The 24,180-nt window shown below is 38.6% G+C and overlaps 1 protein-coding gene across 2 annotated transcripts in view; it reads right to left on the minus strand.

Moving 5' to 3' along the window:
* Positions 1-24,180, minus strand: part of Vav3 (vav guanine nucleotide exchange factor 3) — a 356,190-nt gene that overhangs the window by 174,863 nt on the left and 157,147 nt on the right. For both annotated transcript variants that reach the window (XM_070007867.1, XM_070007868.1), the window contains exons 5-12: positions 21,557-21,665; positions 18,983-19,075; positions 17,260-17,328; positions 15,950-16,053; positions 13,597-13,696; positions 8,371-8,466; positions 4,366-4,434; positions 2,679-2,765 (exon numbers count right to left, since the gene is read on the minus strand). In XM_070007867.1, the coding sequence (XP_069863968.1) occupies positions 2,679-2,765; positions 4,366-4,434; positions 8,371-8,466; positions 13,597-13,696; positions 15,950-16,053; positions 17,260-17,328; positions 18,983-19,075; positions 21,557-21,665 (727 nt within the window). The remainder of the gene's footprint in view (positions 1-2,678; positions 2,766-4,365; positions 4,435-8,370; positions 8,467-13,596; positions 13,697-15,949; positions 16,054-17,259; positions 17,329-18,982; positions 19,076-21,556; positions 21,666-24,180) is intronic.

Genomic DNA, 24,180 nt, shown 5'->3' on the forward strand with positions numbered 1-24,180 from the left:
TAGCTGGAATAGTTGGAGAATGTCAGTGGTATGGTTGGCACTGTACCATCCACAAGGCAAGTTGGTGGAGCCCCACTTCCTGGGAACAAAAATTCACAGAAGCATCTAATTACAAATGCACAATGACCCTGCTGGCAGAGAATAGGAAGGGAGATGTAAAGCAGTCCACATAGGCAGGGATGGCTTCCTTGGTGTATGATGTCAAGGATGAAAAAGTCCCCCAGAGGAAGAAATTAAAAATACTGTAAAGTATTTATAAGCACTTATAGTACTTACTAAGAAAAAAATTGATTTGAGATCATCACTAACATCTAGAGATTCCATTGATAAAAGGCACAGATGTCTGCTTTGTTAACTCCATTACATGAAAGCATTAAAAAAATATGTTCCCTGTCAAAATTCCAAAGATGTTTGTTGCAGAAATAGAAAAATTCCATCCTAAAAGTCATATGGAGTCCTGGATAACCAAAACAACTTTAAAAAGGAACAAAGCTATCTCAAACTTCCTGACTTCCAAAATTATTACAAAACTATAATGATCAAAATGAATGAAGACAGACATAGAGACCAATGGAATAGTAGAGAGACCAGAAATAGGTTTTATTTGTTTTTATCATACATATATGGACACAATTTCAATAGAATATTCAATGGGAAAAGAAAAGTCAATTCACCACAAATGGTATAGAAAAACCATCCACAAGCAAAAGAATACAGTTTGACTCCTCAGTTTATACCATATATTAGAAATTCAAAATAGATCAAAGACCTACACATAGAAGCTAAAATTATTAAAAATGTTAAAAGAAACCAAGGAAAGTTATTATATTGGATCTAGAAATGCTCTGTTAGCTATAAAAAAGTGTAAGCAAAAAAGATAAAATGGATAAACTAGAATTGATCCCATTAAAGACATCATCCAGGAAGTGTTTACCAATAATTTATGTCAGAGCAGAGACTGATACTTAAGACAGGTCTATAAAGTCCTACAAACACAGTAACAAAAAAAAAAAAACAACCTAACAACGCGATGCAAAAAATGGTCAAGAATTTAAATGGCCACTTCCTTAAAGATATAAAGCCACCAAACATTTTAAAAATGTTCAATGTGATTAACCATTAGGAAAATCAACACAACAATGAGATATAGTTCTCACACATTGGAATGCCTCTTATACCTACATGTTTTCGAAAGTCACTCAAAAACAAGCAATGACAAGAATATGGAGAAACTGGAACTCCATGTATTGTCATAGACATATAAAATGATGCTATTGCTATGGAAACATATGGACATTCTTCAAGAAATAAAACACAGAATTACCATATAATCCAGACATTCCATATTTGGTCTAAAACTGAATACACGCAACGGGGGATGCTACCCAAATGTCTGATAAATAAATAAAATGTGGGGTGTCTACATACAATGACACACTTAAATAGAATTTTTTCAAAATAAATTTGGCACTTAACAACAATTGAGGTAAGCACTGGTGGCTCACACCTGTCATCGAAACTACTCAGGAGACTGAGATCTACAGATTCAGGTACAAATTGAGACGTTTAAAGCATTCAGAATTCCAGCTAGGAAGAGATGATTAGAGGCTGCAAAGGAGGCAAGTGACAGTGTACTGCAATGGGGATTCTGGCTGGATGTGTGAAAAGTAGGCCCAAGATGGCTCGGAGAAGGCAACAATAAAGTTACTCTCCTGAAACAGCATTTTCAGTCTATTCTCTATCTGCACAGCCCCCAGCATAATCCAGGCCTCCATTCTTTCTGGAAATTGCTTAAAATATCCTGATAACGGGGCTTCCTGCTTAAAAGGTCTCCTGGAAATGTAGATGTGATTTCTAAACAATCTGAGAGAAAGGCTGCACTAGCTTCTCGTTGTTGTCATGATAAAATCCCACTCGTGGCCTAGACCTTGGCTTTGGCCTTGGCCTACAGGGCTGTGAGAGGAAATCCCCTTGACACTCCATTGACATCAGAGGGCCCACCCACCATGCTCCCATTTCACTATTCTCACAACTTCCTGCCACGCTTACCTTTCAGCTTCTTGTATACAGAGGTGGACCCCACCCACCTCTGGGCGTTTCATTTGCTAAGGCTTTTACTTGGATCACTATCCCCCATGTGATCTTCCTGTGGATTCTTCTTAGCTTTTGAAGGTCCCAGTTCAAATAATAAGTGCCTCAAAAAGACCTAGCCTCTTCTCTAAATGAGAACTCCCGTTATCAGTGTTCATCTCCATAAGCCATGTTGAAACTAGATCTTGACTGTTTCCTTAATCAGATCATAGTGTTCTGTTGACAGTGACAATCATGTTCCAAGCAAAGTGCCTCGTACATATCAATATAAATAAATGAAATCAGATAGGCATTGAGGAAAATGTGGATGCCAATGCTCAGCATTGGGATTCTTGGGAGAAACAGCAGAGTGTCACTCAGAAAGGGACACACAGGCAATGGCCAGAAGTCCCTTCTTGGGAAAAGACAAGGAATTCACAGTTACCATTGGGTGTCAATGTGAATGCTGGCAAATAATTGGAAGAAAAAAAACCAACAACTCTGTACAGCAGAAACTTGAAGGTAAACTATCTTTTCTTCCACAATGGCTCTGAGAATATCTACTAACTTGGGATGAGAAGAAGCTAGATAGAAGAATAATTACATACCAAATTTTCTATAGATAGCTGAAACTGTTTAATTTCACGAAGGGTCTCATTATCTCTTTTCACTTCATTCACATATTGTGCCAAGTCCTAAAGAATAGAGGGAAAGGGACAAAAAAGAAAACACACTAAGATTAGAGGAAAGATGCAAACTGCTTTGAAAGAAAATACAGCATTCCTTCCCTTAATGAGGAAAGCAAGCACCATAACTTTTCCACCATAATGAAGTGAACACCCAATCAATCAAAGCTGCGGCTCAAAGGCAATTTTCAGATGTCAGAGATACAGCTGGGAAAGCTGAAAAGTTGTCAGTTTTCCCCCACCCTGAAAAGGAGAACGATGGTAATGTCTTTAAAAATCCCCAAACGAACAAAACAGCAAAAGCTTTGTAAAGCAACAAAAGAATGTGAATTGCAAGCATATTAATATCTGGTCTTGAGAGGGTTTATCTTTACTCAGATTACAGCAAGGCTAATAAAGAAGTATTAGTAAAAAGAAAAGAAGTAACTGCAAGTTGTACCAAGATTGTCTTCTGTAACCGTTAGTTACAGATAGTAATAGTTAGCTCCTAACAGCATTCAGTCAAGCAAGCTAGTTCAATTTGAAGGCGTTAATAAAAGAGAGGTGAGGAATTGAACAGCCCACAGAAATGAACTGAAGTCAACCAAACACCTGGTCATGTTTCTCCATGTGTCTTCACCTATTTTTTTTTAAATAGCTTCTCATATTTGAGGAAATATTAGCTAACCTTCCTATGCTGTAACTAGCTATTTTTATTTCCAGTGCCCCAGATTTTTTCCTGTTTTCTGAGCTCTTTTCCTTTCTTCTCTGGCCTCTTAAATTCATCTACAACACAGTTTGGCAGAAAGGCAACTCCTAACTTCGTTCTAAAGAAAGTCTGAGTTCCACAAAGTGGATCTATATATACATGACTTCTTTAAAGAGAGGAAACTTTTTTGTAAGAATAAGTAATTGTGTGATGTGTGCTCATAGTGGTATTTAGATCAGCTAAACAGTGGAGCTAACAGAGAAGCTGGAAAAGAGACGCAGTTAAGCAATTAGGCATAGCTCTGGGCAAGGAAACATTTAGTTTTTAAGAACAAGTATTTTATTATGTTTAACTGATGAGTAACGACTTCTTTCCAAGTCATCTTGATTGAACAAAAATGGGGTTTGATGTATCACCAGATATATTCAAAATCCCTTCTTTTATCTACCTGTAGTTCTTACCTCTCAGGCCTAACTAAAAACCAAGAAAATCTAAACATAAATTCACTTCTACACAGAATCCAAGCCTAAGTGAGGACCTCACATGAGAAAACTGAGTCACACTGGCATTCCTGAAGTTACCAGCTAACCTGCTGTTGACACGTGCCATGGCTTTCTCTTACATAGCAGGAGAGAGATGTGAAATAAAACCATCCTGTGGAATCACTTCCTCTGGTTGTAAAAGTTGGCAAACTTGCGCAAATGTTCTTTTAATAAACATCTTGGTCTCGTGTGTTTTTGTCTTGCAATGAAATCTGTGCAAGGATACCTACGTCAGTGCATTAGTGCACTCTGCCCACCAATTAAAACTCATTGTATAATAGGTTAGACTACCACATGGGCCTGTAAGCAGTTTGAAGTCTACTGAAACAGGCAAGAATACAAAGTCATCAATTGAAAGGAACCACAAGCACCACCTCACCTTCATTGCATCAAGAGCCTGCTTCAGGTTTGCCTTCTCCGTAGGATCCAGGGTATGTTTGACCAGCTCCTGTTTGCAAAGTTGACCCAGCAAAAATAAGCCATTATTATTAATACAGCATGTGCTCTTGTCATCAAGAATTTCAAACTGTGAGAAGATCCAGGAGACACCAAAAAGCATGCCATGTGCTTGGCAATGCTTTCTTTCCAAAGACCAATGGGAATTCCACCCCCCACCATGACACCAATACTATCCCCAAATGTTAGGAAGGATCTCTAACTTGCCAACAAAATGAACGAATACCTTTAACTTCTCTCTGGCTGTTCTTTTTTTTTTTGACACTATTGGGGTGTGAACTTGGGTCTTCTGTTTGTTCAGCTCAGCTGCGCTCTACAACTTGAGCCAGGCCTCCAATTCTGCTTTCTGCTTTCCTGCCCACTCTATGGCTTCAAACCACCATCCTCCACACCTTAAACTTCCTAAGCAGCGAGGATTCCCAGCATGAACCACCAGTGCCCAGCTACACAGGGCATTTCTGTGGCTTTGGATTCTCACATCTACTTCTCCTTTTCAAGGACAGCAGAATGCTCTACCTGTTGCTATTTGTTATTATTTTTGCCTGCTCAGTCTTACATAGTTGATGATTTATCTTTTGCATGTGTGGTGGGAGGGGGTTGGGCAGTACCAAGGTTAGAACTCAGGTCCTTGTGCTTGTTAGGCATGGCCTCTACCTCTGAGCAACTTCCAGCATGCCTACATTTTACAACGTGACTTTTCTCTAGGTTTCCCTAGCCCCTTTTATTTTTAGTTGTTTTTTTAAATCATCTACAAGACTTTACTACTACTAACATCCAAATATCAAGAGTCACACTCTCAATTCACAGCTAAGTTCAATACTCACTGACCCAACTAAATAATTCAACCTGGCTACCTCAGTCACAATTAAGACTGGAGCGTGTTAGATGTGAGCCACCATGCCCCAAACTTAATCTACCATTACCCAGAAGCCTTTTCTCGTTTCTACTTGTGTTTGATCAAATTGGCACATGCATCCACGTGTAATCATGTGAACATTAACTCAAATATGTTCCCAGACTCCATCCTCACCTTTTCTTTACCATATCCTACCTTTTTTTTTTGGGGGGGGGGGGTGGGGAGTTGTTGGTATCTGAAATCAAGGCTTTGTGCTTGCACTTGGCTTTTTTGTTCAAGGTTGGTGTTCTACCACTTGAACCACAGCTCTATTTTCTGGTTTTTTTGCTAGTTAATTGGAAATATGTCTCATGGACTTTTCTCCCGGGTTGGTTTTGAACTTCAATTCTGAGATCTCAGCCTCCTAAGTAGCTAAGATTACAGGTGTGAACCAACAAACCATGTTCTACTGATGTTTACTTTTGATTCTGTCCCTTGAATTCATGCATCCTCCGCGCTGCTACCTCAGATAGCTCTTGGCCCTCTTTCCAATATGGTAGGCTTCAGACTAAAGTTCTGACTTCAACTTAAAACAATCTAGTCACTCTACTGGTATCAGAGTTAGGATACAATTTGTTTTTTAAATCAGACCCTGACTCTACCTTGTATAGAACTCTGTGAGAGCCCCTAAAGGCTTGGGTTGACCACATACCTCTTAACAATTCTAGAAACTTCTCAGGCTATACTTCCAGTCAACTTATGTTCTATTTATTATCTACTAAATTAGTACATATTTATTATCTACTAAATTCACTGTACACCTTAAAAAGAGGTTCTGCAATCTAATTTCAAGATGAATGTTGATTTCTCTCTTTACAATGCTCTTCTATGATCTGCCTGTCAAACTCATTCTTTCTTCAAAGTCCAACTCAAGAACCACCTTCTGGGAATCATCTTATACTAAATTATCAAGTATTTCCCTTGAGCTACTCCTTCATGCTGGTCCCATTTATGTACCTATATAGTTGTGTGATACCTCACAGATTACATCTCTTCTCTCCTTCTAAATGGCGAGGTTTATTAGTGTAGAACTTGTCATACTGGGAATGCCTAATGCTGTGTGAGGCACAAGGGAACCCCTCAAAAATTTTCAATGAGTTCAATGCCAGAAATGTTTCCTGTTACAAGCAGGCCCCAAAGATAAATGATTTGCTACAATGCTTGATAAGAAATGTACTCATTATCTTGCCCATGTAATTGTAACCGCTCTATACAGTATTTTCACAATAAAAAAGTCAATGCATTTATTCCTAGTTTCACTCTTAGCTTATGAAAACAGTAAGTTACTGTTAAAAGTTTCCAACAACCCATAAGAAACTATTCTAATTCTCACAAAGCTGTGATTTAAACACATTAATCATTTCCAAAATGATTTCTGGCTGGGTGCTGGTGACTCCTGCCTGTAATCCTAGCTACTCAGGAGGTTGAGATCTGAATATGGCAGTTCAAAGCCAGCCCAGGCAGGAAAGTCTACAAGACTCTTACTACCAGTTAACCATCAAACAACAGCAAGTGGGGCTGTGGTTTAAGAGGTAGAACACTAGCCTTGAGCAAATAAGCTGAGGGAGAATGCCCAGGCCCTGAGTTCAAGACCCAGGACTAGCGCAAAATAATAATAATCATTTCCACATAAAATTATATTGGAAAGTAGAAGATGTGCAAATGCATAATCATATTTCTTAACAGATTTCTAGTCACCAAATATTGCTATTTTGAAATAGGAAAAATATTTTTAGAATTTTAGTCTATATAGGGTACTCAAAATAAAGTACTCTATTTTTAAAATACCATGTAACTAAACATACTCTTGAAATTTAAAACATAAAAGTACCCAAAAAATTGTTAAGAAAAGCTCACTGAGTTTCAAAAGGGTATAGTTGCATTTTATAGTTCTGTAAGTCTGTGTACAACTTTGTAAGGACTAGAGACTTAGTTTAAATTGTACCTTCTAAATTCTCCAATCAATATTTGACTACACCAAAGTAACAAAATAAATTATTATCTTATTTTGGACATGTTTCTAGTTTCACAATGCCTTGAAAACTGATTGCTCGAGTTCTTCTCATTACTTGTTCATAAAACCCAATTTGACTGAGTTGCTTTGAGTTTCAATTTCATATGTGTTGTAATGCATTTTTAAGGTATAATCAGGATTTAAATTTTTTCTGATTTCTCAGTAGAACAAAAATAGAGATGACTAATAATTTTGTGGCCACAGTTCAAGAGATTTAATGTACAAGATGTACAAAGCACTACAGACCCAAAATTGCATTTCACATACAGGTAGATCTTTTTAAAATGACATTTCACAAGCATCAGCAGGGCTGACAGACTAATACAGTAAGACATTTCTTTGGAGTAGAACTAATGATACTCCTGGTATAAATATCAAATTAAATTTATAGGACTCTCCACCCTCATTAGAGGACTAACCATGAAAACCATAAGCTTTGCGGGTTATAAGAATCACTTCAAAATAAAGGTAGAACAATAAAAAGCAAGAAATAAACTAGTAAAAGAGGACTGTTAACTATAGAAGACTTGATTTTAAAAAGAAAAAGAAATCATCTAGCTACCTAGACAGTTCATATTTAGCAATAATAATAATAATAATAATAATAATAATAATTTAATATTTTTAAGGGCCAAACCAGTCACTGATGGTTCATGCCTGTAAAACCAGCTATTGGAAAGGTGAAATCTGAGAATCAAAGTTTGAATGCAACCCATGCAGGAAAGTTTGTAAGACTCTTGTCTCCAATTAGCCAGCAAAAGGCCAGAAGTGGAAGTATGGATCAAGTGGCAGAGTACCAGCCTTGAGCAAAAGAGGTAAGGGACAGTGTCTAAGCCTTGAGTTCAAGCCTCAGTACCAGCATCATACACACAAATATACATAAATGAGAGAAAACAGGGTCCATGGAGAATCTGCAGTTGATACTTCATTAATATATTGCTTCATTAATATATATTAAAATATTTATATATATATATATATATATATATATAATATCCACAAACGATTTTGTAACATACCTGAAGAAGAAGGTGATACTTTAAGACGCGCTGCATAGGAACCACAAGCAGATCTCGAAGAGTAAATTTCCCATTATTTGCTCGCTTAGAACATTCCTAATGAAATTGTATTAAAAATTCTTGTCAGTTTTCTCAAAGGGGGGGAGAGCAGTCATCAACCCTACAAGAAAGAAAAGTGCACAAGGAGCACCCTTATCCAGTAAGGGTTTTTTTGCTCTTTAAATATTATTAAGTATTTTCCATTAAAGAACCAACAAGCCTGACCATATTTCAAACTAACTAAAAATGAGCGGAATAAGATTTGTGTCTTATGAATGAAAAGTATTTTCTGTAGAAAAAGCCATGACCCTCTGGGGTCTTTCTCTTAGCTCTACCTTACACCTTTCCAGTGGGATTATGAACCAGACATGGAGATCTCATCCCTATTTTTGCCTTCCTGTCACCACACCTTGCTTTATTCACTCCTGCCCGACTGCCATGTGCCTTCTTCCAGTCTCCAGAAAAATCCATCCACCTCTTTAAGAAGTAATCTTCTAGCCAAGCCCAGGAGGCCCACACCAGGAAATCCAGCTACTTAGGAGGCTGATATCTAAACAACAAAGTTTGAAGCCAGCTGTGACAGATAAATCCACAAGGCTCTTATTCTCACAATTAACCAGCAAGAAGCTGGAGGTGTGGCTCAAGTGGAAGTGTGCCACCCTTGAGCAAAATAGCCAAACAAGAATATATGGTTCTGAGTTTAATTCCCAATACCATGAACCCCTCCCCACCCCCCCCCCCATACACACACAAAGTAATCTTCTAGGGCATTAGGAAAAGCCCCAATCAAAACTTTTCTCAAGCTGGGCACTGGTGGCTTATGCCTGTAATCCTAGCTACTCAGGAGGGTGAGATCTGAGGATCACGGTTCAAAGCCAGCCTGGCCAAGAAAGTCCGTGAGGCTCTTATCTCCAATAAACCACTAGAAAACCAGAAGTGGCTTGTAGCTCAAGCGGTAGAGCACTCACGTTGAGCTGAAGAGCACAGGGACAGCACCCAGACCCAGAGTTCAAGCCCCACAACCAACCAAAAAAAGAAACCAAAAACTTTTCACAATCCTCCCTCTCCCTCCTTCCTTCCGTATATACATATGCCTCGATTATTGTTATTCATAGTATCTGCCCCCACACATACATAAGTCCTTTAAGCCTCTATCTGTCATTTCCTTAATACATATGTATTGAACTAAATGAAATGAAGTATTTGACTGAAGATTTGCTAAAATACAAATGGCTACTACTCTACTTAACATTTTTTAAAGTGTCAGAATATATCATTTTAATCTTACATTCTTCTTAAAAGTTTACTTTACAATAAAATGGACTTCATTCTTTAGGCAGTAATGACTTTGAAGAAGGTAATTTGAAATGCTCTAACCTGAATTTTAAGTCATTATGTGGCTGTTCTTTTCCAATTTTTACCATTTTTCACATATATGCGGTGTCATTTAAAAAAATAAAGTGTCATAAAAATACTATTATCAGTAAGCAATCTCAAAATCTAATGCCATTACCCATTCAGACCATGGGTTTTCTTGGCTCATGGCAGGAATTGTATGTAAGGAAATACTGGTGCTCAGGTGAATTTTATTAAAGTATACTGTATGCATCTCTATAAATACCAATGAAACCCCTTGGTACAATTAATGTCTGCCAACTGAAATTTGTCTGGAAAAAAGAGCAATACAAAGGGTGAATATGATCCAAGTACATATATGCATTTATGTAAATACCCCCAATGAAACCCTCTGCACAAGTAACATTTATAGATAAAAAATTCTGAAAATGCTGTACACTGGTGGCTACCTCCTGAAATCTCAGCTACTCTGGAAGCTGAGATCTGAGGACCACAGTTCAAAGCCAGCAAGAACAGGAATATTCCATAAGACTCTTACCTCAAATTAACCACAAAAAAAGCCAGAAGTGGAGCTATGGTTCAAGTGGCAGAGCACTCACTAACCTTGAGCACAAAAGCTCAGGGACAGAGCCCAGGACCTGAGTTCAAGCCATGCAAGTCCCAGGACAGATACACATGCCAATGAATAAATAAATAAACAAACAAAATTCTGAAGGTGATAGTTAATTAGAGGGGACACAGGAGGCTGGAAGACAGCAGGGAGAACAATGGCAGTGAGGACATTAATCAAGCTATATTGTATTCAGAAACTGACATGTTGAACCGAAAGTCCTTTGTACCACTACTAGAAGATAATAAAATAACACCAATAAAACTGTAATTTAAAACTAATTGCGAAAATGAAAAAACAAAAATCCTCGTGCTCACAAGTTTGTTTTCCCTTTGCCCACACTTACATTTTCTGGCACACTAAAAGATACATGTTACCAGGAGCTATGAAGCAAACACCATTAATTATAATGACTGTTGAGATTTAATTAATGGGATGTCTGACTATAGATTTTAGGCAAAAAAAGAAACCACCCCAAAACACAATTTCAACTGATTTCCTTCCTTCCTTCCTTCCTTCCTTCCTTCCTTCCTTCCTTCCTTCCTTCCTTCCTTTCTTTCTTTCTTTCTTTCTTTCTTTTTTGGTGCCAGTCCTAGGGTTTGAATTCAGGGTCTGGACACTGTCCCTAAGCTTCTTTTGCTCAAGACTATCACTCTTCGACTTGAGCCACAGCTTCACTTCTGGTTGTTCTGGTAGTTTTTTGGAGATCAGAGTCTCACAAACTTTCCTGTCCAGGCTTGCTTCAAACAATGATCCTTATATCTTAGCTTCCTGAGTAGCCAGGATTACAGGCCTGAGCTAATAATCAGTGCCTGGCTCAACTGAATGCTTCTACAGATTGTTCAGTGTTCTTGATCCTGGGTCTCAAATAGGCCAAATCATTATTATTATAATGAGTGGTAATCATTATCAGTATGATTATTAATTCATAACCATATCCCTCCTACTGCTATTTAAAGCTCCTGAGAATAGATGCTGTGGCTTGTATTTCCTATAGTAGGTCATCCCAACAGAAAACAGAAATTTTCTGCTAGGAACGGAAAGCTATGCACCTACAAATCATGTTGAAGTGCACAGAAATCACTACAGAGATTTGTGAGCACACAGTATTAGTTTAACCTTTGTTGGGGGGAAAAATCAGTTCTTTTAAGTCTAAATTTGAGGGATACAATCTAGCCTCATTGATGTTATATATTAGGGGTGTAAAATGCGCACTAGCATTGAAAAATAATAAGGGGTAGAAACAATTCTTCAGGAGCATTCTATGAAATAGTTAACCTAAATCCATTTATAACTGAAAGAAAAGTAATGAGCCAGGCACACTAATATGGGCCAATATGAGGGCTTGAACTCAGAGCCTGGGTGCTGTCCCCTGATTTTCTCTCTCAAACCTAGTGTTCTACCATAGATGCCAGACCTCCATTTCCAGACTTTTTGGTGGTTACATGAAAATAAAACAAGATTACCACCCTTGGCGCTATGCTGTTGTTCCCAAAGTAGAAAAGAAAAAGACCAAAAAAAAATCCTAAGAATAAAATTAACCATAAAGCCAAAGTCAGGAGGAGGTGCAAAGACAAGACAAGGCAGGCTCCTGCCTTCCCACGAGGGCAGGCAGCAGGTAGCTCCACCAGTGTTTTGTTGAAGGACCACTGTATCTCATTACATACTTCCAAATGGGGTCCTGGTCAGAAAGGGGGCTTTTAAGCTAAGGTATGGACAACCAGCATCACTCAGCCTGAGCCTTTCAAGCCTAGCCCGAGATCTTCCCTCACCCTAAGGTATAACCACTGCTCATACAGAGCATGTGCGGAACCTGGAACATGACTAAGAGAACAAAGAACAGACATTCAACCAGGCTGAGGACTCATGGAGGTTCCTGTCACAACTTGCTGACTCCCATCTAGAACCACCATTTTATATCTTTATTTAAACAACTTCTCTAGTAACTGCTCTAGGAAAAACTAGTTGAATGAGCCATAACATTTTATTTAATTGTCTCATTTCTGTTCTATTCCCTAACGAGGAACAAGAAATACACTGTCAGGTGTTATTTAATGGCACCTAAAGTAGCTTCCGCCTTAAGGTCAATGTTAGCCAAAGAAAACAGAGGTTTAAAAAAAGGATAACATTTAGTACTGCTTGGTTACCTATAATAAGTAAATTTGTGGGAGAGGGAGTTAGAAATTCATGACCACTATGCCAAAACAATAAGAGGGTTCTGAACCGCAAATCATCCACCTCTTTCCCCTTGTGTCACTACCCTCACTGCTGAACTAAACATAAAACAAAAAAGAAAAGTTTCGGGCTCTGAAGCTCACACCTGCAATCATACCTTCTCAGAAGGATGAGATCTAAGGATAGAGGTTCAAAGTCCCATAAGAGGGTAAGTCATTGAGACTCTTATTTCAAATTAACCAGCAAAAAGCCAAAACTTTCCAAGCACCAGTGACTCATGCCTTTTAATCCTAGCTACTCAGGAGGCTGAGATCTGAGGATCAAAGGTCAAAGCCAGCCCAAGCAAAAGTCCTTGAGACTATCTCCTTGAGCAAAAAAAAAAAAAAAAAAAAAAAAAAACAAAGCTCAAGGATAGCACCCAGTTCTTGAGTTCAAGCCCAAGGACCAGGGCAAAAAGAGCTGGAGCTGGAAGCAAGTCTCAAGTGGCACCAGCCATAAGTGACAAAGTCCCATAAATGAGAGGAGAGGAATAGTGATAGAAGATATACTGATTAAGATGCACTGTACTCATCAATTGGCATGTTGAATTGAAACCCCTTTCTACAACTCCTTAAAGATAATTTTGCAAAGGAAGGAAGGGGGATGATTAAAGAGGAAAATAAATCCATACATCGGCTCCCACTGAAATGATAGCTCAGTCTTATACACAGAGCCCTCTTATGTAAAACTTACCACACAGAAACCTAAGTATAGGTATATTACATGAAGCTAGCATAAGGCTGTGTGCATCTCCTTTATACCATGTCCTCTTCATCCTTCACATAGGTACCATATCTATGTCTATGGATTTGGATATATCTCACAGAGCCCCAGGGACCTAAGGATATAATGTATAAGAACTCCAAGTCTTCAATTAGACTTGCTTCTGTTATTATGACTACCATATAGGTTATTTTAGATCATCTGGGTGGTGAAACAATATGATCATATTCAGCAAGAAAATGTTGCTTTTACTTTATGTCATAAATGGAAGAATCAACAGGCACCTCTAATTTTAGTTTGACATCTTCTTTTGTCTTAGAAATGTAGTCTAAATTAGAGACGGCTGACTCCACTCCGCTGCAGTACTGCCCATAAATAACCAACCTGGAAGGGAAAAAGACAGAGGGAGAAATCCCTAAGATCAAAAGAAAGAACGAAGCAGTAGAAGAAAGAAGCAGAACTTAGATCTCTTTAAAATCATGCGTAGGACCAGGCATAGCAACACACATCCTGTACACAATCACAGAATTGTTGCTCATATAGTAATAAAAGATTCATTCTTGGTAATAAAATTGAATGGATCTCATACATTTTTATATCAAGTAGAATTTACAGTCTGCCTCAATAACTGCTATTTGATTACATATATATTTTTGACTATAATGTTATATTCAAATATATTATTATAATATATAATATATAATACTGTAAATACATTAATACCTACTAGTTGAATGTATTACTAAAATAATAAACATTGTTTAAATACATATAAATATATAAAAGTTCATATATTCTTTTTAAGTTCCTATTAGAGATTAACCTGTGTGTGCGCATGTGTAATGTGTACACCAGTGCTTACATGCTATATTGAGTGTCAGGACCTTGGGCTTGATAGGAAGGCACTCTACCAAGAAGTAAACTTTTTTTGCGTGTGTGAAAATACTGTAAGAGGGGTTACAATTACATAAGCAAGATAATGAGTACATTTCTTAATAAGCATTGTAGCCTCCTCCTTTGTTTCCCCTTCCCATCCCTTCCCATCCTCCCCGTCTCCCCACCCAACCCTCCTCCGCCTCCCCCACCAAAGTTGTAAAGTTCGTTTTCGACATAACTTGTTTGTAATGTGCTGGTTCTGGGCCTGAATTCAGGGTCTGGGTGCTGTCTCTAAGCATTTTCTACCATTTGAGCCACAGCTCAATTTCTAGCTTTGTGGTGATTAATTGGAGATAAGAATTTTATGGGCTTTCCTGTCAAGGCTGGCTATAAACCACAATTCTCAGATCTCAGCCTCCTAAGTAGCTAGGATTGTAGGCATGAGCCACTGGGGCCTGGCCCAAGAAATAAACTTTTTACTTTTGACTCATAATGAGCACAGTTTTATTTTTTACTGTAATTTTACTGCACTCACTATGCCTCCACTCATTAATAAACTCCCATTCCTTACTAGTTTTTTTTTTTTTTTTTTTTTTTGCTTATATGGTGCTGAGGAATCGAACCCAGGGCCTCATGCATTGCAAGGCAAGCACTCTACCACTGAGCCACCTTCCCAGCCCCTCCTTACTAGTTTTTAATTAAGGAATATAAATCATCCAGCGAGCATGAATGAAAGGCTGAGCTGTAAGGAGTAGGGACTTGTTTGTGCTGCATGTCCACAAAACAGATCATTTGCAAAAGCCCATTTGGTTTGTGATTCCTTTTAATTCTCTGCCACAGGAAACTACTAATACACTGTTAATATTTATCTATAAGTTTAAGTGAAGTAATTCATATGCAACTTCTTATTGCTTGAAAACATATTGCTTGAAATGAGGGAACATTATATTCTAAGCACACCAATTTATCTAAGTCATTTAGATTTATTTCTAGATGTGTGTGCCAGTACTGGGGCTTGAACTCGGGGCCTGGTCACTATCCCTTGTCTTTGTCATCTACCAATGGAGCCACAGCTGTGTGTGTGTGTGTGTGTGTGTGTGTGTGTGTGTGTGTGTGTGGTGTGTGTGTGTGTGTGTGTGTGTGTGTGTGTGTGTGTGTGTGTGTGTGTGTGTGTGTGTGTGTGTGTGTGTGTGTGTGTGTGTGTGTGTGTGTGTGTGTGTGTGTGTGTGTAAGAGGTATTGATTTTCTGGCCTGGACTAGCTTTGAACTGTGATACTCAGACCTCAACCTCTTGAGTAGTTGGGATTATAAGGGTGAGCCACAGGTGCCTGGCTCAGGAGCATATTTCAACCTAGAAAGGAAAACTTTTGACTGAATCAAATGTTCCAAATTAGAGGATCATAAAATATTAAGAGTTAGAAAGAGTGTTAGGCTCCAGCTAATCTATCCCCAACACTTCCATATGGGAAAAGAATCTCCTATAGTTAAACTGACTTCAGTAACACACAGCAGTGACAAGGCCTGAGAAAGAATCTCAGCCTTTTGATTGGCAATGCAAATAATAGGACGTTGTACATTTTAAAATACACCTACACATATAAAGGTCAGAATACTTCCCCAAGAAGGCCTGTTCTATTTCCTAATCACCGTCCAAGTAGGATTGTAACACACAGTAGAAATTGATCTTTATAAACTCTTTTAACACTAACCTTCACTATAATTCCAAACTAATACCCACAAATGTGTAAATGTGAATGTTACCTTTCCTTGTAGTTAATGAAAACTTGATATAAATTCTGGTCGTTCTTATTTACAATGGAATCATGAATCTCTTGCATTAAGCTCCGATGGACTTTTACAAGTTCCTTAGAAAAGAAAACAATGTGAAAGAAGAGTCAGAACAACAACAACAATAACAACAAAACAGATATCAAACCAAGGATAGATACTGTTGCTAGATCCAGATATACTGAATATATAATACCTGATCAAGAGAGGAGAGGAAGAGATAGATCCAGGGAGAGGATAGAAAGGGAGAAGAGAAGAGGGAAAGGTACATGGAGACAGGAAGAGAGAAAAAGAGAGCTATGTGTATAAGAATTTACACTTTCTCATCTGACTAGAGGTATCAGTTCCTATGGGAAAAAGTTATTTCAGTAGTTACTAGAAGATCACTTATTTGTTGCATAAAAATTAGTAAAGCATTTTACAATTACTGTAAAGTCTTTAAATAAAACTACCCAAGTGCTTAATGGTTTATTGACAAAAATCAAGCAACAATTCATGGGCTTGGAACACAGAAATGTAAACTTATACTTTGGTCAATTAGTGATGCCCTGGTATTAAGGTAATAATAATCAGACTAAATTACTAATGATATAAATAAGAAGCTTCCGGTTTCTGAGTGGTTTATTGTTTGTGTGTGTGTGTGTGTATACAAAGCAAAGCCAGTTCTAGAGACCTAACCACTTGAATCTTGACTAACAGTGCCTCCTTTGGCATAGCACGTGGGTGGCTCAATTCTATATTTCTTGGAAAATACCAAGCTTGTAAGATTATAAAATGACATAAATTCAAAATCCTTTACTTAAATGAAGAGAAAATCACATGTTGCCATTAGATAGTCTGTTCAATGATGAGGAAGTGATGTCTCATTAAATGCAAGTTAGGACAGACACAATTGGAAGCAGAAACACAAAAGAGCAGAAGCCAAGGATGCCGGTCAATGGAGGGAAGTGGTGGACATCTCAGGGAGCTGGAGAAAGAAAACAGACAGACAGACAGCACCAAGGATTAGCTAATTGAGACTGTCTCTTCATGGCAGCTAGCTATGGCTAAGCTATAATCATACTTATCGTTTTGTGTTCTGTGTTTCTTCCAATTGGTTTTTGGTTAAAGAGATAATGGATTGGCTTTTCAAGGAAATGGGTATAAGAACTGGAGAAGGAAAAAAAGGATTCAAATTCTTAAAGAATCCAAGAGAATGCTTGAGTAAGAAATGCAACCCATTAAGCAACTGAGGATTTTATAGAAGCACGTCACAACTGTAGCTATATGGTGCGCTTACTCACAGGAATGTTGATGAAGACTGAATCAAATTCCGCAGCTGTCAGAAACCGTTTCAAGGGTGCCATGAAATACTATCAAGAGAGAAGAGGGAAATAATAATGAAGCATAACTTGATCGACTCTTCATGATCTTTTTTTTCCATCAACAAATAACAAGTATTTTACTGAAGTCAATTGTTTATCAGCATTATAAGTACAAAAAGCAGTAGGAACAATTTTCTCTGTCTTAAGGATTTTACAGTTGGAGAATGGATATAAATATAGGCTAACTTGTTTAAAATATAAAATCAATTTTAGACAATACACACTTCTAGAGGAGGGAGGGAGTGAGGAGGCATGGAGAGAGATAAGGAGGGAGGCAGAAAAAAGAGAGAGGGTGGGAAGAAGGGAGGGAAAGAGAAAGGAAGAGAGGGAGGAAGAAAAAAAGAGAAACAGAGGGAGAGAGGAGGGAGGGAGGGAAGAAAGGAGAAAGGAAGAGAGGAAGAGAGACAGGACTACTGGCCAAATTAGTCAAGAACATGAATATTCTGGAAATACATTTGGAAACTAATAAAACATGCCCCAAAACATCGTAAAGACTCTTGAGATCAATGATATGTTCATGTGATTTTATGTATCATTTCCCTTCATCCCTTGAGAATTTCAGTGTGTTTTCTTTAGTTTAAATTTTATTGTAAAGGTGAGGTACAGAGGAGTTACAGTTACATGAGTCAGGTAATAAATATGTTTCCTTTTGAACAGTGCCACCCCCTCCCTCATTCTCTCTCAGCTTTTCTCCTCCCCCAAAATTGTACAGTTCATTTCCAACATAGTGTCTAGTGATTTTCACTGCTGACCTGGTTCACCGTTTAATTTCAGTATCTTATAAGTGGATATCAGGGGATCATAGTTAAGGCCACCTTGGGCATAAAACGTTTCTGTTGTTGTTGTTTTACAGAACATCATCTCATCCAAGAGCTGGACCGGTTGGTGTACACCTTTCATCCCAGCCATAGAGGAAGCACAAGAGCTGGAAACAGTGGCACACCTTTGTCATCCCCAGCGACAAGAAATACATAGGAGGATTGCAGCCCGGGCTATCCCAGGTCATAAACCAAGATCCCTCCCCCTTCAACACACATGCACATACACACACACAAAAACCACCTAGTGTCAGTGCCAGTAGCTCACACCTGCAATCCTAGCTGCTTAGACAGCTGAGATCTGAAGATCCCAGGGAAGATAAATCCAAGAGACTATTATCTCTACTTAACCAGCAAAAACAGACAGTACAGAGGTGTTGCTCAAGTAGTAGAAGTCCAGCCTGAAGCAAAAAAGCTAAGTAAGAGTGTGAGTTCGGGCTGGGAAGGTGGCTCAGTGGTAGAGTGCTTGCCTTGCATGCATGAGGCCCTGAGTTCCATTCCTCAGCACCACATAAGCAAAAAGAAAAAAGCCAGAAGTGGCGCTGTGGTTCAAGTGGTAGAGCACTAGCCTTGAGCTGAAGAGCTGAGGGACAGCACCCAGTCCCAGAGCTCAGGCCCCAAGACCGGACCACCCCCACCCAAAAAAAGAGTGTGAGTTCAAGTCCCCCAGTACTGGCACCAAAAAATTGGACCTACACATGAGACATGTGGTAGCTATCTTCCCATTCTTTTAAATGCCAGTTCTACAAAAATTAGAATCACTTCACACAGCAGAAACAAGGAGTTGAGCGTATTAATTACATTAGCACCTAAGAATGACTTACTTTTTCTATTGACTCCAAAGTTTCTGTATATTTTTCTTCTGTCTGCTTAATTTCTGCCAGGCAACAACTCCGTATATCATTTTCTGGACATTTCTGCAGTTAGGATAGAAATAAAATGATTGAATCAAATCATTATGTCAATCTACCTGGTACTATGAAGAAAGAGAGCACAATCATTGCTTGATTGTCTTAAATTTTCCACTGGAATAAAAAAGCTAACTGAAGGATATACTTAAATACACTTGTAATGTATCTTTGCAGTTTTCATAAATTTTTTGGACAATGTAAATTAGAAAGTTTTAGGTGATTAAGGAAAAGCTTCCATCAGAGGACAGTAAATCAGGCCTGGAATACTAGAAGGTTAAGAACAGGAGAATTTGGGGTCCAGGGCAGCCCAGGCAGAAAAGTTCCTAAGACCTCCTTCTCAATCCATAGCTAGGTGTGGTGGTACATGCCCATCATTCTAGCTCTATGGAAAGACTAGATCAGTATGATCAAAAGTTCCAGGCCTCCTCAGGCAAAAAGTCCACTGGAAGACGGTGGGCAAGATGGCACATGCCTGATATCCCAGCTGTGATGCAAAGTCTAAAATAGGCTGATCATGGTCTATGTACATACACAGGTAGGAAACAAGGACTCTATCTCAAAAATAACTACCACTAGAAAGGGACAGAAGTCTGTCTCAGCAGTAGGAAAACCTAGCTAGCTTTCATGAGGCCCTGAGTTCAAACCTCAGGACTAAGATAGATAGATAGATAGATAGATAGATAGATAGATAGATAGATAGATAGATAGATAGACAGATAGATAGATAGACAGATAGATAGACAGACAGACAGAAAGACAGAACATGTTTCTGAGTATAGAAATTTTCCCTTAAAAATATCCTGTATAAATGTCATTAACTTGGAAATAGTACAAGAGTTTCCTTAAGGTACAGTATATCATACATATATTATAGAAATAATTATTCTAAAAATATTTAAAAGATGAGGAGTAAAAGTCAAATATTTTTCCAACATCCACATCTATGTGGTTCTTTCCCTGGGTGTGTTGAGACTGAAGTAGGCAGAGCACCGTACCAGGATCAAGGATTCTGGGCTACAAGGAAGAAACTGGTTCAAGTACTGGATTTGTTGTTATTAGCTTCCTAACTGTGAACAAGTTCACCGTGTTTCTCCATGAAGCAGCAGCTTTAAAGGAGAGAATCCTCATTGAGTACTCTGCACCTGGCCAGGCACTGTAAGTTATCGTTATTGCTAACTCTACCCTGTCCACATAGAAACCCAGTGCTGCCAGCAGGGTGAAGTCTGTCCTCAGGAATACAGATGTGCTGGCACCACGGCAGTTGACAACTGCAGGAGGTACTGACAATGCTCATCATCTAAAATCTCTCTGAAAACGCTGCCATGGTGACCTGTCTGCTCATGCACTAAGTGACACCACAGGTTCATTACACTTCCCCCTGCACAGGCCGGGTCACTTGTTCTTACCCACAGAGATGTCTGCTGCCCACCAGCCCTAAATGACAGGTCAGAGCACAGAAGGTGGAGCCCCACCCGCCAAAGCTCTGAAACCCCCTGCATGTCCCACCCAGAGGATGGAGAAAAGTCTTCTGATAAAGGAGGATGTGAACAAAACCTATGTAAATGACTTCTTCATATTTCAAATTCTAAGATAGTGCTAGATACATTCACAGCAGATAAAGTTTAGAAGACACTAACTGGCTATCACTGCATGTAATTCTCAGATTCTAACAAGAGGGAAAAAGCCTACCAAAATCACCTAGCAAATGGGAAGATATTCTCTGTAACATATTTTTTTTTCTGGTGGAGGTTCTGGGACTTGAACTCAGGGCCTCATGCTCTCATTTGGCTTTTTTTTTTTAATCAAAGCTGATGCACTAGCACTTGAATCATACCTCCACTTCCATTTTTGCTGGCTCACTGAAGAATCTCAATGACTTTCCTGCCCACACTGGCTTTAAACCAAGACTGTCAGATCTCAGCCTTCTGAATAGCTAGGATTACAGGCATGATGCACAGGTGTTCTGCTTTATATTAAATTTAAAGAGGGGAAAGTGGTCTGTTTTGCAAGAGGTTTGCTTCCTTAACAGTATAATTTCATGATCAACTTAAACTATATTCTACAACCCTTCTGCCATTGTTTAGCTAACTGGCCTGCCATGTACCATAAAGGTATACATACTAACGTGAAAAGATCTGACCAGAGATTCCTATGGTTGTTTTGAACTATAAACATCATGCTCATACCTCCAGAAACAAAAGTTATGAGCAAGTAAAGTTATAAGCAAGAAAAAAAGTAAAGGAAATGAAAAAGTGTAACAATGAGGTGAACTAATCTTTTGAGTCATCATTTTGCTAATAAAATACCCAGAGTCACTTTAAGAACAAATAAAAGTGGGTAGGGATGGAGGAAAAACTGGGAGAGAGCAAGAGAAGGGGTGACATTGCCCCAAAACAAATGTACTCTGACTTACGTAAATGTAACCCCTCTGTACATCACCTTTATAATAACGATAGAATTTTTTTAAAGAACAAGTAAAAGTCATACAGGTTGGTGCGGTTCCTCTGCTTTCATTAAGTCTTCGTATACTTCTCCCCCTTCATCTTCTCCATAAACACAGTCATAGAGATCTTCTTCATCTGCCACTCGGGTTTCACTAAAACAAAGAATACAACATGTAACGTCGTTTGAGGCTATTGCATAATAAATGCATGATATAGAACAGCCTGCTAGGTTTTAGAGAAGAACAGAATGGAAGTTTTCCCCTTGATTGCCAGAGAAGAATAGCATTGTGTGAAGCGCTGAAAGACTTTCCCACTGGCTCTGTCCCTTCAACCACAGAACTTAACAACCAAACCACAGAAATTAACAACCAGAGCGACGGTAACCAACACTTCCTAGTTATTTACTTTTGTAGAAACTCAAAAATGACTCATCTGTAGGTTTTTCTCTCACCTAATTCACCCAGCATTAATTGTCTTATCTGGTATCCTTTGGCATTTTGATCTACTAAGACAAGCTAAGAAGTTATGAAATCAAATGGTTGATTTCTCCAAGATCACACAGCTAGTGAATAGCAGAGCCATGGGTTAAAACCAAGTCCTTTTATAACTATGAGTGTTTTAATCACTTCTTCATATTGTGTCCCACCTCTGTATCATGATCCATATTAATGGGTATGATATGGAGAAGCCAGGATAGTTAACAAACATCTAAAATATTTTTAGCTGGGTTCCCTGGCTTACATCTGTCATCCTAGCTACTGAGACGGCTGAGATAGAAGAATTCAGGTTTGAAGCCAGCCAGGGCAGCAAAACCAAACAGACAGTTATATATAGTTAACCAACAAAAACCTAGAAATGGATCTGGCTCAAGTGGCAGAGTGGGAAAAAAAAAGTCAAGCAAGAACACAAGACCTTGAGTTCAAGCCCCAATACATCTACTGAATGAATGAATGAATGAATGAATGAATGAATGAATGAATGCGTGCATCAATTGATGTTATTAAATAGAATGGTCATTTTACAGCACTAGTTACCGCAAAGTTATTATCAATATCTAGTATCTACCGACTTTCAAAACAATCTCCTTCAAGGCCTTCCTCCAACACTCATACTCTACTTTTGTTTTTTGTCTGGGTTTTTTTTTTTTTTTTTTTTTTGCATTTTGTTTAAAAGACCAAAAGGGCAGGGCCCTTAAAATCATTAAAAGTCTCACTATATTTGATGTCAATATAATTTGTGGAGGAGAAGGGGAAAAACAAGTCGTTTAAGGATACAGGTGGACCCGTTGCAACAATGAGATGTACAAGTTGTCATGTCGAAAAACGAACTTTACAACTTTGGTGGGGGGGGAGGATTGGGTGAGGGGGGCGGGGGGAGGCAGGGAAGGGATGTGAAGGGTAAACAAAGGAGGAGGCTGCAATGCTTGATAAGAAATGTACTCATTATCTTGCCCATGTAATTGTAACCCCTTCACAATAAAAATAAATAAATAAATAAAAATCATTAAAAGTCTATTTTAAGACCATTTGTGTCTTTCTTCTGGTCTCCTGGTAGCTAAAAATAATCCCTACTTGTTTATTTTCTTTTTTTAATTTATTTTTAAATTTAATTGTCAAGGTGATGTACAGAGGGGTTACAGTTACATAAGTAAGGTAGTGAGTACATTTCTTGCCGAACTTGTTACCCCTTCGTTCATTTTTCTAAAAGTTATGGTAAAGATGTTGTACAGAGGGGTTGCAGTTACATGCGTAAGGTACTGAGTACACTCCCTGTCGAGCATTGTTACCCCCTCCTTTGCTTTTCTCCTACTATTTCTTCCCTCCCCTACCTCCCCCCCTTTCCTCCCCACCTAAAGTTGTAAGGTTTATTTCCAACATAGTTCTTTTGAGTCTCATTGTTGCAATGGGTCATCCTGTGTCCTTGTTTCAGCATTTTGTTATTCCCCTCCCCTTCCCCAAATTAGATAAATGTATAAACAAGATGCAGGACACCAAAATCAAATACAGTGACAACAGGGATATACCACAGGGGGAAGAACATACAAAAGAAACAAAGAAAAAAAAATCACATAGGACATTTAAAAAACAACAACAACAAAGAAAAACCTCATGTGTCCATATACACCCTACTTTTCAAGCTTCCTTGATTGACTTCCCCTAGCTCTTTGTGAGAGATATGAATCCGAATAGTCAACATGCTCTGCTACAACCCTAAGTCTCTCCTTAAGGACAAAGTTCAAGACTTCTGTATATCGTTTCTACTAATAATTCCACAGAAGGAAATCAACCTGTAGACATGTTAGAAAGAAACAAAATTCAACTTCTCCAGTGGTGCCACCCCTGAGCACCTCTCCTGTACCTGAGCAGACAAATTGTTAGATGAACAAAAGTAAAAACAAGGTAACTGTAAATATCACTCTGTAACTTGGGACATGGTTCAAAGCAGGTTTACAGGATTGTTTGTCACCAATGATTATTTGGAGGTACTTGAGAAAAATGAACTGTCAAATACCCAGAGAAAAGGAAAGTGTATTAAGGGGTGAGATCTGGCAGTTAATAGAAGCTTCAGAGAAGTCTGCTCTGAGAAAAATTCATTTCAGAGTCCACCCGCTTTCCCACCCCACCATCCATCCAATTGATATTCACTAAACCTCAAGTGAGCTCCAGG

This window comes from Dipodomys merriami, unplaced genomic scaffold (genome assembly GCF_024711535.1).
Source record: "Dipodomys merriami isolate MVZ:Mamm:240054 unplaced genomic scaffold, mDipMer1.0.p SCAF_7, whole genome shotgun sequence".
Lineage (NCBI taxonomy): Eukaryota > Metazoa > Chordata > Mammalia > Rodentia > Heteromyidae > Dipodomys > Dipodomys merriami.